Source organism: Passer montanus, unplaced genomic scaffold (assembly GCF_014805655.1).
Source record: "Passer montanus isolate IOZ18808 unplaced genomic scaffold, ASM1480565v1 scaffold81, whole genome shotgun sequence".
Classification (NCBI taxonomy): domain Eukaryota; kingdom Metazoa; phylum Chordata; class Aves; order Passeriformes; family Passeridae; genus Passer; species Passer montanus.
Genome location: NW_024373368.1, coordinates 1,318,203 through 1,332,597, shown reverse-complemented (window position 1 = coordinate 1,332,597; position 14,395 = coordinate 1,318,203). Strand labels below are relative to the sequence as shown.

At 44.0% G+C, this 14,395-nt stretch overlaps 1 protein-coding gene across 1 annotated transcript in view; it reads left to right on the top strand.

The window, feature by feature from the left end:
* The window catches only part of AUTS2 (activator of transcription and developmental regulator AUTS2), a 773,887-nt gene extending 760,469 nt beyond the window's left edge, over positions 1-13,418 (top strand). Inside the window, exons 17-21 of the mRNA XM_039732931.1 lie at positions 2,377-2,518; positions 3,029-3,106; positions 4,394-4,477; positions 5,337-5,559; positions 10,684-13,418. Coding sequence (XP_039588865.1) covers positions 2,377-2,518; positions 3,029-3,106; positions 4,394-4,477; positions 5,337-5,559; positions 10,684-11,923 — 1,767 coding nt within the window. The 3' untranslated portion in view covers positions 11,924-13,418. The remainder of the gene's footprint in view (positions 1-2,376; positions 2,519-3,028; positions 3,107-4,393; positions 4,478-5,336; positions 5,560-10,683) is intronic.
* Positions 13,419-14,395: the final 977 nt, after the last annotated feature.

The following is a 14,395-nucleotide window of genomic DNA, read 5'->3' as shown; positions in this document are numbered from 1 at the left end:
GAGAGAGGTCAAACCAGTATATTTATAACTCACAGTAAATGCCATTTTCATGCAGCCATTTCTTTTACCTCATACTTTTCCACCTTGCATGTTAAAAAAAAAAAGCAAGAATAAAGCCCAGAAGCACATGAAAGGATGTTGCTTGAGTTTTTGAGGCTGTGCATGATGATATTTTCAGGAATAACTGAGAAGTGTGTCTGGTCAGTCAGGAGAGTTGGGGTGTCCCTGGGTACACAGGAACCATGTCCCTCTGCTGACGTGACCACAAAGGTGAATCTGTGCCCAAAGGCTCACACAGGACATTTTCTCCTTCTCCTCACTCACTGCCATGGCTGTGAAGGTGCCTTTTCTTCTGCACAAGCTGAAGGTGCTGCCTGACCACAGAGCAGGGAATCAAATGGGCTGGTTTGCAGTTTGCACGTGGATCCACAGGACTGCTGCCACTAACGATCCGGCCCAGTAATTGATTGCAGAGGGCAGCAGCAGGCACTGAAGGAGCAGGCACAATGGGAAACTTTAAAACACAGCCTTCCTGACCTCAGGAAAAATTGCATGCAGCTGTGGATGCTGTTTGGCTGCCTGTGCCTCTGCAGCAAGACCTGGGTAACCTCTGCACACCTCAGGGATTCAACAGGGCTGCACAGCAGTCAGGGCACAGAGCACATTTACACCCTCCTTACACTGCCCACTGCTCAGGACAGGATTTATGCTCCATAATTGGGCCTCTCTCCTTTAGGAAGGGCCTTACAGCCTGATCTAAGAACAGTGCAGACATTTACATTGATTTTTGTGGGCAGCACGCTCAGGTTCTGAGTGTGCTGTATTCTGGAAATACATTAGGAAGGATTGGCATCCAGGGGCTGCTCTCCTGAGCAGCAGCTGGGGAGAAAAGAAATCTGACCATTTCCCTGGTACTATTTTAGGGTAAACCAACACATTCAGAAATCTTTTAACACGTCCATGGTATTCCTGTTCCTCTTCAGACAGGGGATTTGTTCGTTATTTAGAGCAGCACCATTCATATGGCTGCAATTAAAGCTTCAGCCAGCTTTTGCTATTCTGAGTAATGCCTGTCAGGGGTTTATAACTTGGTTGTTAAAAAAGAATAAAAAGAGTTCACAGCATAAAAATCTGGCACACAGGCTTCAACTGAGACATTTGTATTTTCTGAACTCCTTTTAACTATTAAAGCACTTCAGTGTTACTTCCTTAAAAGCCTTGACCTTGACTTGGCCACCTTTGCAGTTTCAGTATTCTTGCAGGCCATTATCTCCAGACATAGATAATGCCTTTGTTTCCCTTTTTTTCCCCCTGTTTTTCTTCTTTTTTTCTTTTTTTTTTTGTTCTCATGACTACACAGACATATTTCTAGCACTTGAAAAACAGCTATGAGGCACGCACATTAATTTGATCATAACTTTTTAATATGCATATTTATATCATTGTAATAGTCTGTACTCGGGGCTGGCACAGCATTAAACACTGATTTATAAAGCGTAGCCTGCTCCAGAGCTATTGTTAAGATCTGCTGGTTCCTTGTTATCAATTTCTAAATCCTTTCAGCTGCCCTGCACAATTAATCAGCAATCTGCATTTAGGGAGTTCTGGCAGCACAGGTAATTGGGAATTTGGTTTTCTTCCTTCACTCTATAAAACTACTGAAGTGGGTACCCCTGAAATGGGGATGTGGCACAAAGAAGAGCACATCCTTCATCCACTTATCACTCACAGTGCAGCTGCCTCAGCAAATTCCCTTCACAAGAGGGAGGCTGCTGACTCTAACACATGTAAATAAAGACATGCAGCACTTTGAGTGTGGAGTGGGAGCTGTCAGAGTGGGACTCAACCACTCCTGCTCTGCACTCTGGTTCCTTTCAGCCCCTCACTGCAGGCTGAGGGGCACTGGAGGATGCTTTGCATCCAGCATTTCTTGGTGGCAGCTTTCCCTTGGGAATGAGTGGTTCTGGTCTTTCAGCACCCCTGCCCAGCTGGGACCAGGGCCAAGCTGACATTCCCATTTATTATTGTGGGACAGACCTGTCCTTATAGCTCAGCAAGTGTCTGAGGCCTCTTCAGAGAGTTTTATATTTGTTGTTGAAGGCAGCTCTGTGCTGAACACCCTGGAGGGGTGGGTGTGAGCATATGTGAAAACACTGGTGAAATTAGCAGAAAATATGCAGGAGCCTGAGCTTTTCCCTCTTTGCCTTAGATCTCCCTTCCAGGAAAAGAGCTGTGCACCTGTGCTTGGGGTCCCAAAAGCCAATATTGTTGTTAAAACGTCGGTATGAATGAACTGCTCTACCCACATCATTCTGGAAGTGCCTTTTGCTGTTACCTTTTCAGACAGTCTCTTCCAAGTCCTGTTTTCCGTTTCAGAAACAGATGCAGTCTGACCCACACAAGCTGGACTTTGGCCTGAAACCAGAATTTCTGAGCAGGCCACCAGGCCCCAGCCTGTTTGGAGCCATCCACCACCCCCATGACCTGGCTCGGCCATCAACTCTCTTCTCCACAGCCAGTGAGTACTGAAAGTGAAATCCCCTTCTTGCTCCTTGCTCATTAAAATGCTGATCCTTGCCATGAATTTCCCATATGCTTTGGCTTATGAACTCTCTGCAAGACATGCCAGGGGCTATTAGTATATTTGATAAATATTTAAAAATGATTCTGTATGCTTTTATAAAAAGTCCAACCTGCTGGAACACTGCTAGGTAGTAAATGAAGGAACATTTCCTCACAGAGTGATGTCTCACGCATCGTGGCGATCAGATGTTGGAAATAAGGTGTATTTCACACATATTTCTTTTTGTTTCTGACCTGAAACATTCACTCCCCTGCATCCCTTATCCTCTAACTGGGAATTTCTGTTTGGAAAAGCAGCTGCTCTTTGCATAGGACCCTGCAAGCCCCATGCAGGGCACAGCAGTGTCAGCTCACATGAGCTGTTACAGAAGGGCCAGCCCAGAGCACAGCGAGTCTCTCTCTGAGCCTTTGCTGGGAATTGACCCCTTTTGCTTTGTTTTGGCAGGTGGGGGGCATCCAGCCGGGACCCCTTTTGGCCCACCACCCCACCACAGCAACTTCCTCAACCCAGCTGCTCATTTAGGTACGTCCTCTCCCAGCTCGGGGGAATACAGCTCAGACACTGACCACTGAGAAAGGGACACTTCCTCTGGGGAGACACTCTGAGTAGTCTGCTTATTAACATCTACTAATGGCACATTTTAGCTGTTTAATTTTAGTCTTTACCCAGGTTGAAGTTCTAAATACACACAGAAAGTGTCACTGACTGTGTTTTGAAATACTTCTGGACATGAGAGGAGCAGAGTGACAGAGCTGGCTGGGTTTCATTTGAGTTAGGCTTAGAACTAGTCAAAAATGCCTTAAGGGCAAGACTTTGGATCACAGAGATCTTTCTTTCCTAACTCTTACTTAGATATCTGTTTTTCCACTAAAGTGAATAGGAGACATTGCTTTAAAATCTTGTGACCCATTTTCATGTGTGAGTTAGTGAAAATTTGTGAATACATATTAAAAACCAGAACCGCCCAAGTTACCAGATGTTGTTATTTCCTTTCTAGCTTACTGCTTTTGTAATAAGGTGATCTGTTCCTTATGGGAGCATCCAAGACCAAGACTTTATATTGGCATTTTATTTTGCATGGGGAAGGATTTGGGAGGGTCACCAAACTGTACTGCAAACAGACAATACAGGTTTATCATTCTGCACTTTGCTGCCTATGGAAAATGCTGGCCTTGGCCTTCTTTTTATCTGTGTTGGTATTTATCAGAAGTGACTTCATCAAAATTGTTAGACTTCTCCAAAATAAAATGAGAATTTGCTTTATATGATTTTCCTATTGTCTGTATGCATTAACTAAAAAAATTATTCCAGGATTTTTCAATCCATACTAGTTTTTTGTGTAGTATGAGCAATAAACACCAAGGGAATCACAGAATGTTCAGGCCAGCATGACATGTCAGTGGAACAGGACATTTTATTTATACCCTGGCTCTGGTTTAGTGGACATGGCCTGAAGGTGTTTGGAGCACAGTTACCAGAGTTAATGATAGTCTGACTAGCAAGGGACATTTCCTGAGGAAGGAAACAAAAGGAAGTAAAACTGGAGATGCTTGCAGGTTTCAAATGAAGTATCATGTCCATTTTAACATGTTGATTTTCATTAAGAGGGATTTTTTTAGTAGATGATGCCATGGGTACGGGCAGGAACAAAGGCAGCGTTTTGTGTCCCAGCCCCTCAGAACCCTGCTGTGTGTGTGGGGACGCTGTTCCAGCACTGCTGGGCACATCTGGGGAGCAGGGGGGTGCCACAGGGGTGCTGGATGGGAGCTGGCAGCCTCGGGGGTTTCAGCTGTTCCTGTTGCTTTGCAGAGCCCTTCAACCGGCCGGCGTCGTTCAGCGGCCTCACCGCCGTGGGCAGCAACGCCTTCGGGGGGCTCGGGAACCCCACAGTCAGTGAGTACCTGGGCCGTGCCCTCCCTGCTCTGCAGCTCGCCGGGGCCACGCAGGGCACTCGTGGCTCTCTTTTGTACTGGTTGGTTACATCACCTACCACTAAAAGATGGGAATTTGGAAAGCAGTCTTTTCCGGTTGTCAGTAACATTTTTTCTTAATTATTTAATAGTTTGGGTTCAACCTAGTGCTAAATGTTACCATTACATTGTTCATTAAAAAAAAAAAATAGAGCCTTTGAGTGTTTGTGAAATTTCCCATGGTTTTGTTGCATGTTCAGAAGTAAATAATGTGTGCAGCTAGGGAGCTGTGGATGGAGACTTTTTTTTCCTTTCTCACCAGTAATTCAGGCCATGTGCCTGGAAAAGATCACTAACCTGCATTTACTAGTCCAGGTTCATCAACATTTTTCTAAATTTAGCCAGTCACAGAAAATCATCCTTTTAAAAGTCACTCTCTTTCTTCATACTTCAAATCTGGCATGATTTTGGTCACATGTTATTTTATTTTGGTTCAGGATCAAATGCAACAAGTTCCATTATTTATAGTCCCTATAACAGTCATTTCCTGATGTCTCCAAAACATTTGGAATAAGGATCATTGTCGCTTTTATCTTACTCCTTCATCCCTTGTCAATTTTATCCACAGCATTTCCCTTTCCAATTAAAAGAGCTGTCAGATGCCTGCCCATTTTTAGGAATGAGACCCTCTAATGAATCTCTGTTAATTTCCTTTCCTTTTCCAGCTCCCAATAATATGTATTCATTTTAACTCTGAGTGCTGTAAAAGTTGTTTTGGTAAGTACCTTCACTAGAGCATACCTTTTTCTTAAACCTTTTTGTTTTCCACTTCACCATTTCAGCACCCAACTCAATGTTCGGCCACAAGGATGGCCCCAGTATGCAGAGCTTTAGCAACCCTCACGAGCCCTGGAACCGACTGCACCGAACTCCTCCTTCGTTCCCGACCCCTCCGCCCTGGCTGAAGCCAGGAGAGCTGGAGCGCAGTTCATCTGCTGCAGCTCATGACAGAGATAGAGATGTAGATAAACGAGACTCATCTGTTAGTAAAGATGACAAAGAAAGGTACGAAAGAACACTTCCAAGAATTGTCTAGTTCAAAGCTTGGGGCTCCGTTCCGCTTTTAACCCTCCCCAGCCTGGCACGTTGTGAACCCAGAGCTTCACCAGAGGCACACCTGGAGCTGTCCCCAGGGTGGCACCATGGAAGAGGCAGGTTTGCAGCTCAGGTGTTCCCCTCTGCAAGGTTTCTCTTCCCACTTGCACTGCGCACTTCACCTGAAGGAGCTTTGCTGGAGCCCAGTTCAGGCTCTGTCAAGTGGGAATAGAATCAGACCCACCCACTCTTACCTTGTGGGTCACATTGTCGTAGGTCTTTTGAAGGGTTAACTTGGAGATAGTGCCTGACAGGATGGAAAAAAGGATCCTGAAGTCTATCAGATACTTATCTGCACTTTCAAATACTTAAACAACTTTGTAAATCAGACCTTGTCTCCAAACAAGTAACACTTCCTCCCTCCTCAAAAAACAGCCTGACCAGAGGAATTAGTGCTAAAGGTGTGAGCTGAGAAGACTAAAATGCACCAGGAATGTCATGTGCCAAAACCATAGCAAGCTTCAGAGCATGCAGTTCATGAAAAGCACCTTCTTTCCCCTCAGAGAAGTCCCTATACTTGCACTGCTCTTAGCACACCTTCCAACACAATTTCTGTTCAGTGTTTTACATGGACTTGCATGCTCACATGTCCAGGCTGGGAAGGGTTAATGGAAAGTGAAACCTGGTCATATTTATTTTTTTGTCAGGACTGTTCCCATTATTCAGTTAACACAGTAAAAATTCCTCTTAACATTGCAGTACCAAATTTATAAGAGTTTGCCATTCAGCAAGTGTCATGCCTTCCTTGAAAACTGTAGAGAGGCTGATTTCGGCTTTTTCAGTTGTGGCTTGATGACTTTCCTGTTAAGTTTGCACATTACTACGTAATGGCTATTTGTTTCTAATATTTTAATCTAAAAGAATATTTAGGAGATGTGCTTTTCTGACTTCTCTGTCACTAACCCAAAGATACGCATTAGTAGCCTTTTCTAAAAGAAGTTATGCTAACACATTAGATATTCTAAAACTACATGTAAGAGCTTTTCTGCATTGTTCTAAAAAAAGGCGAACTACAGATCTTTTCACCTACATTTTCCATTTGGAATATTTTCTGTTTGGTAGCATAGCTTCATTATTTTCATGTCTGATGTTAATGCTTCAAAAGAAATTGCTGTTACAAATTGGGTTTTCTGTCCTGCAAAAGGCTTAAGCATGTGAGTAACTTTACTGGCTTGAATGGCAAAGCATTTTAGTTACTGTGATCTGGGTACACTGTAGAATTATGTGATTGTTTTGGTTGCTGTTTTGTTGTTTTCTCATGAAGTGTTCTGCTGAAGAAAATCCCTTACTGAAAACATTCCTTGCAAGCTGCTTTGGATTGCCTGAACTCCATATCATAGCTCAGAACATATTTCTTTTCAGTAATCAGAACATATTTCTTTTCAGTAATTTGAGAGCTTAGCAGTAAACATCATCCATCCCTCATACTTGTGCACAGTTCCAGCTTGCAGTGAGTGCAGTCCTGGTTTCACCCCTGCAGCTCTGCTGTGTGCCCAGCTCTGTGGGCTGGGACATGGCACTGCAGCATGTTCACACTGTGGGCTGTGTGAGGAAAGGCTGAGAATCCCTTCCCAGAGCTGTGCTCCCTGTGGAGAGAATGCCTGAGGAGTTGAGAGCCTCTCCCACCTGCTCGTTAACATCCAGTGGCACCAGTGGGGTGAGCACAGAGCTTTCTAGTTGAGGTCCCAAGCTTTGTTATCCATTTGAAATTAATTTGCCCAAGCAGGAGGAGCTGGGAATCACACCCAGAGGTTTGATTTCATCTCTAAATCATCTGGTCATCAAGGGTCTGACATTACCAACCCAGGAATGGCCCAGGTAGCCAAAAGCATTGACCTCAACTCCTGCCTGCAGTGGAAAGGTCCCTCTGAGCTTGGAGCTCCCCACCTAAGGTCGGTGTTGGATGGGGTGGAGATCCCTGGTGGCTCCTCTTGGATCAGCTGCATGGCCTGTGCAGCACAGCCCCTTCCAGGCAGACTGAGAGAGGTGAATCCCTCAGAGAGCCCAGACAGAACTGCAGCAGTAACCCTTTCCTGGCTGGGAGTGGCACTGCAGGGCCCTGACTGCTCCTGGAGCATTGCATGTCCCTTCCACCTCAGGGTATTCTGGGACTCTGTGATCAATTGCAGTTATGGAGGGGTTTTTTTAAAGACTCTTTTTTTCCAGCCCGACAATAGGGGGAAAAAAAAAGTAAAAATAGCAAATGTGAAAAGCAGGATTTGTTACTTCTCAACAGTATTTTGTTTAAAAGATGTCACTGAACACTTCCAGTACAATCATAATGGCATTTAAGGGTCGGCAATCCTAGAGCATTAGACCAAACCAACCAAGAATCTGTTGATCTTTCTATCAATACAAATGAGGCACACACCTCAGCATAAGAAATTTTGTATTTTCCAGTGTAGCACACAGCCTCAGAATTTCTCTTACTTGGTAATAAGTTCATTGGATAATGTGATTTTAAGTTTCTTCTTTGTGGAGGCAGTTGCTTAGAGCTGTTCTCGTATTATCAACCTAAGGAGCTCTTGACAAATGTGAGGATTAAAAAGTTATTTCTTCTCTGTCCACTGGACTATGTGCAACTCACTTAAATGAGCTGGATAATCAGGAGCCTCTTGAGATGTTACCAACACTGTCATTGAATACAATGACGTTGCCAAAGGAATTTGTCATTTTGGTTGCACATATCTCCTCAGTTACAGAAAACAGCTGTTTTTTTTCTAAATTTTATGTCATTTAAAGTACATCAATTATATAGAAAATTGATTAAATATCAACAAAAGGACTGAATGAGCTTTTGTAGGAAATAAAACATTTAAGGCTACCCTCTGAACTAGTCCCATGAGCAAAATAAATAAAAGATTAGGTATTGCAGAGCCCACAAGCCAGTGTTTTCCCAGCAAAGTAAAAGAATTGAACCTTCATGTTGAGAATACTTCACTAGAGGGCCTTGACTTGGTCTCCCTGTGTCCAGATGTGGAAGCTGTTAAATGCCTGAACTCTTGGTGGAGAGCAAGTGGAAGGAAATTAGAGCTAGGATGTGATTTCCAGACTGTTCAGGTCCCATTGAATGAAGGCAGCACCTGATCCCAAGCAGTGAAGTGCTGGACAGTGCAGACGAGGCAGGGCTGGTATCAGATGCTCCATCTTCCAAGTGTTTTCCAAGAGTCACATTCTGGACTTTGGAGGTCTCTCAGACATGGCCCATGAAATGACAGTTTCAACAGTTCAGTCTAGACACAGCAAAAGATGCACCTGGTGAAATTCGAATGAGAGTTTCCTTCTCCCAGGCATTGTTTCTGCATTTGCTGCAGTTTCACTGTCCAAAAGTACCTAGAGGTACAAATCTCACACAGCTCAGCAAAAAAAGTAGGTAGCAGAAATTGTACAGGTGAAGGAGCAAGTGGAGTCACCCTCTGAGCTGCCCTTGAGCAGCCAGTACTGCTGGTCTTGCCCAGAGTGTCACCTGCTGGTGACACCCAGCCTTCAGGTGACACCAGCACCCAGAGAGACACCATGTCAGTGGAGCTGGGGGGAGGCCTCGCTGCTTACCCTTTCCACAGAATCCCAGAATAGCTGGGGTTGGAAGGGACCTCTGGAGATCATCCACTCCAACCCCCTGCTGAGGCAGGGCCACCCAGAGCAGGTGACACTGGAACGTGCCAGGTGGGTTTTGTCTTCACAGAGACCTCCCTGGGCATCCTGTTCCAGTGCTCTGCCCCCCTCAGTGGAAAGAAGTTCCACCTCTACATTGAGGTGGAACTTCTTGTGTTTTAGTTTCTGGCCATAAATAATTGTTGCTTTAACAATTGCCCCTCATCCCACATGGAACAGAATTTCCATGCTCAGCAAACAGCACGTGTCCAGCACCGAATATGTGGAGCTGTCTTTATGGAGAGATTCCAACTCAGAGGTCAATTGAAATTACTAAGAGGTTAAAATCATTGGAACTGAGAGATTAGATTCACCTTGTGAATTTGATTAGTTTGAAATGGGAGAGCTTTTTCACTTAGCGTTGCCCATAACAACTCCTGGTCAACACTACTTCCTGAAAATAATTTAGATGGAACCCATTTCCATATTTAGATTTTTGTTTACTGCCAGATAATTCCCCAATCTTTTGTGCACCAATACTAGGTTTGAAAGGTGGAATGAATTCACAGTATTTTCTGACTTTGTTGCATTGGCCCTGTCCTGCTCAGCTTGTTTTAACCTAGTAAATGGGAAGGGTTGGTCATCTGAGGAGCAGCTGACTCCAGGCATGGTGTTTTCAGAGCCAGTCTGAAGGATGGACAGACAGAGCAGACTTATCTCTGCGGAGGAGGTCAGCACAAAATCTGTGTGATGGGCAGCTCTGTTAAACACTTGCACTGAGGGTCACTGCACACTCAGGGAACTGCCTTCCTGTCACAGGGCTGGGTTGGCATCACTATTGGGGGTACTTGAAAGGATTTTGTCTCAGGTTGAAGTAAATGGAATTGCAAAAAGTATATTGAAAAGCTAGATATTTGAAGAGGCTAGAGGAGAGAAGTTAGTAGTGCACATAGGTCTGGAAATGTTTTTAAAAGTAATTTGAAAAAATAGTAATCTATTTTCCCAAATGTATTCTTAATACAAGAAGTAGGTAGAATACTATTAACCATATAATTTGTATTTAATTGCCTCACTTTTTGGATGAAATGAGTATGTTTTTACTTTTCTCTCTCTTCTTTGCAAACATTTAAAGTCTTTGAAATCCATGTCCTAGAGCTAGATTCCATGGGAGCCTTCTGTGGAGTTCAGTGTTGGAGATCTCAGTCAGATTCTTCACAGAGCAGCTTTGGAGATCTGCTGCTGCTGCGATGAGATAACAGAGTAGGCCAAGTTTAGAGATGGGATGTTCTGGAGTTTTTGGGTGTGCCAGAGGCACAGTGCGTTTACTGGTGCACGTCACCAGCTCTCTGCAAAGCCATGAGTAGAAAGCCAGGCAGTCTGATGCTTTGTTTTCTTTGCAGAGCTTCTCATGCCTTCATTTCACATTTCTCTTTCTTGTAGGGAGAGCATTGAGAAAAGACACTCCAGCCATCCTTCGCCAGCACCTATCCATCCAGTAAACTCCCTCGGACATAACCGCAGCTCAAGTGAGCAGATCAGGAGCCATCTGAATCCCGAGGTTCGAGAAAAAGAGAAACCCAAAGAACGAGAGAGGGATCACTCCGAATCTCGGAAGGAACTTAATGTTGAAGAGCACAAGGTGAAGGACAACTACGTTTCGGAGAAAGAAGGCCTGAGCCATGAAAGCCGAGTGGTGGAAGAGTCTAAGCAAATGCCCAGGGTTCCTTCCCCCTATGCCAGGCCCCCCGTTGTGGAGAGCACCAGGCCTAACAGCACTTCCAACCGCGAGGCCGACAGGAAGAACGAGCCGGCGTACGACAACCCCAAGAAAAGCAACGAAGTCAAGGTGAAGGAAGAGCGAAAGGAAGACCATGATGTTCAGCCTGAGGGACCTCAGACTCATAGGTCATCTGATCAGCCACCACCTATATCCACATCTAACGTCCATCCAAGTCCTTTAGTGTCTATGCCCATGACTGTAGGTGTGACTGGTATACATCACATGAACAGCATCAGTGGCCTGGACAGGACTCGCATGATGACCCCTTTTATGGGAATTAGCCCAATTCCTGGTGGAGAACGTTTCCCCTATCCTTCTTTCCACTGGGATCCAATGAGAGATCCCTTGAGAGATCCCTACAGAGAGCTGGATATTCATCGGAGAGACCCCCTGGGCAGAGACTTTTTGCTAAGAAATGACCCTCTCCATCGCCTCTCTACGCCAAGGTTGTACGAAGCAGACAGGTCATTCAGGGATCGGGAACCTCACGACTACAACCACCACCACCACCACCACCACCCTCTGTCCGTGGACCCGCGCCGGGAGCACGAGAGGGGCGCCCACCTGGACGAGCGGGAGCGGCTGCACATGCTCCGCGAGGACTACGAGCACGCGCGCCTGCACTCGGTGCACCCCGCCGCCCTGGACGGGCACCTGCCCCACCCCGGCCTCCTCACGCCAGGACTGCCCAGCATGCACTACCCCCGCGTCAGTCCCCCCACGGGACACCAGAACGGCCTCCTCAATAAAACTCCCCCCACAGCAGCTCTCAGTGCCCCTCCGCCTCTTATCTCCACGCTGGGCCCTCGGCCCGGCTCTCCCAGGAGGACTACTCCTCTGTCCACAGAGATGAGAGAGAGGCCTCCCTCTCACACCCTCAAGGACATCGAAGCTCGATAAGCAGAGTGAGACTCAATGAAAATCAGAGCAAGAGGGACAAAAACTTGTAAATGAACATAATATAAAGACCTTCTTACTAGTCATTGATACAGACTGGGGATGTGACCCACTGTACAATATGTATAGACCTGAGTGCAAAGATTTTGAAATGAGTTTTTTTGTATATTATATGTTGAAATTTTCCAGATCTTTTAGCCAATGTTCCATATGTTCCTCGTGTCTCCTACTCTATTTTATTTCTAGTTTAAAAATTTCAAAATTTGAACTGAAGAACAAGACATCAGTCTGAGTGATTTGACTAGAAACAAGCCACCACCAATGTCAACCCTACAAAGCTCTTTCAAACCAGAAGTGAAGTCAATTGTAGATATTTATGTAAAAAGATTGCTTCATGGATTAATGGTTCATATATGCAAAAAGGGTAAGATGAAAGCTTTACTTTGTACAAATGTAAATAGATAAAATTAAGTAACATAATACATTAATACTTCTTAAACTGTGCTATTTGCAAACTTAATATTGATCAACACAGTCTGCTTATGCTGTGTTACTTATATTGTTATAGACAGCTAAACCCCTTCAACTATGCAATGAATTTTAAGGCTTTTCACAAAAGCCTTTATAACTCAAAGGAGCCTTTTCAACACACAACATAATTAAAGTCATATTTTCCCTGAACAAGCTCATTTCTAATGGAAGCCTACTTCTCTTGTTTTGATGAAGAAACAGCCCTTCAGAGGTGTAATTTTCTGTGTGAACCCTTGCATCAGGCTGCTGAGGTCACTGTAGCTCGTGTGTCCCTTGGACGGTGTCAGGGTTAGTGCTCTGTGATCACTGATATGGAGTCATGGCAGATTGGGTTTCAGTCATATTAATCTGGGTTAAATGGTAATAATGGAATGCTGGAGATTTTCCAGAACTTTTGTCACTTAACATGTCAAATTTATTTTGGGGAGAACATCTGCTTATAGCCATTCATGTCTGGTTTTATTGCCAGTGTGTCATTTTTATCTGTACACACATTTTTTTGTGTTAAGGGATTTTTAACTACATTGAAACAAATCCTACAAGAAAGTGAATACTTTTCTAAATGATGGATATGTTTTCACTGTGGATCAGTAGTTTAATTCATGAACTCCGTTGCAGATTTCATAATGGAATTTATTGTATTTCAGTTGGTAATAAAAGTCTGTGAATAGTTAACAGGTCAGCCTTGTTGTTCCCTAATCACAGAAGACATGAAATAACCTGAAGAACATGGTCCTTTTAAAAAATATGCATCAATCTTCTGAAATCTGTCTTTTCATAAAACACTTTTTTATAATGCGTTAAGTTTCTTGTCTAAATATTTGGAGAGAATATGACTTTATCAGAGAGAATTCAATATCTTGTCTACTGGACTGTAAAATATATGTATGAAATAAAATTAGTTCCATTGGTCTTCTAGTGTATTAAAGTGCTATCTGAAGTTGTTACCCTGTTTTGGCAAAAAAAAGAAAAAAAAGAAAAAAGTTAACTACAAACAGTTGTTTCTAATGATCAGAGATCTATTTTAGTAGTCAACTGAAGGTTTAGTTGTGAGCTTCAGATTTTTGTGAACTCCAGATGTTGTGCAGTGTTTCTTTTTTTTTCTTTTTTTTTCTTTTTTTACAATCAAAAGGAAAAATACAAAAAAGTCCCAACCCTGAGGAATATGTACACTGGAACCGTAGTGGTAGCTTTCAGTATTGTAAAGAGATTGTTATATACAAACCTTTTTGCTGTTTATCCTGTATGTAATAAAGTCCTTTCTAGATCCTATGTGAACAGAAAAGTGAAGCGGCTCTCAATCTTCAGCATGTTTCCTCCTCAGCGAAGACTTGTGTAATGTAAATTGTGCCATGTTATTAAAAAATGTGAACTAAACTGCTAGGTGCTTCTTTGTGTGCAGTACCCCATCGTTGCTATGGGGAGGAAGTCCTTTTTCCCAACAGTGGGGTTTTGTTCAGAAGGAGTAGCTGTTAAAATTGTAAAGGAAATGGCAAGCTTTCCTAAGCCATCTTATTGAAATCGTTAGACCTATCAGGGAAAAAGAAACAAAAAGGAGACCAGATCCTTAGCTTGTCCAGATTCTTTAAAATATAGTAACACCCTACTGGGATTAGATTTGAATTAGACCGTAATCTTGGTCTGCTGGATGCACATCGCTAAAACCTGAGTTACTGAAGGAAGGCAGGACTGGAGGGCCACAGAAGGATGTAACTGCTGCAGCCAGCGAGAGAGGTCCCACGAGGCAGGGTCTGATTGAGAGCATCATCTTCCAGGCTCATCTCATCCTTGTCAGAGGAGCCTGACAGCTCTGGCAGCGTCTTCAGGAGGGAAGAAACGTGGTCTTGATTGTCCAGACTCTGATCCTTGTCCTCCCAGGTGCTGACATCTCTTGTTGATGGTCCTCAATTCCCAATTAAGCCAATGAGCCCGTGCTCCCAGAGT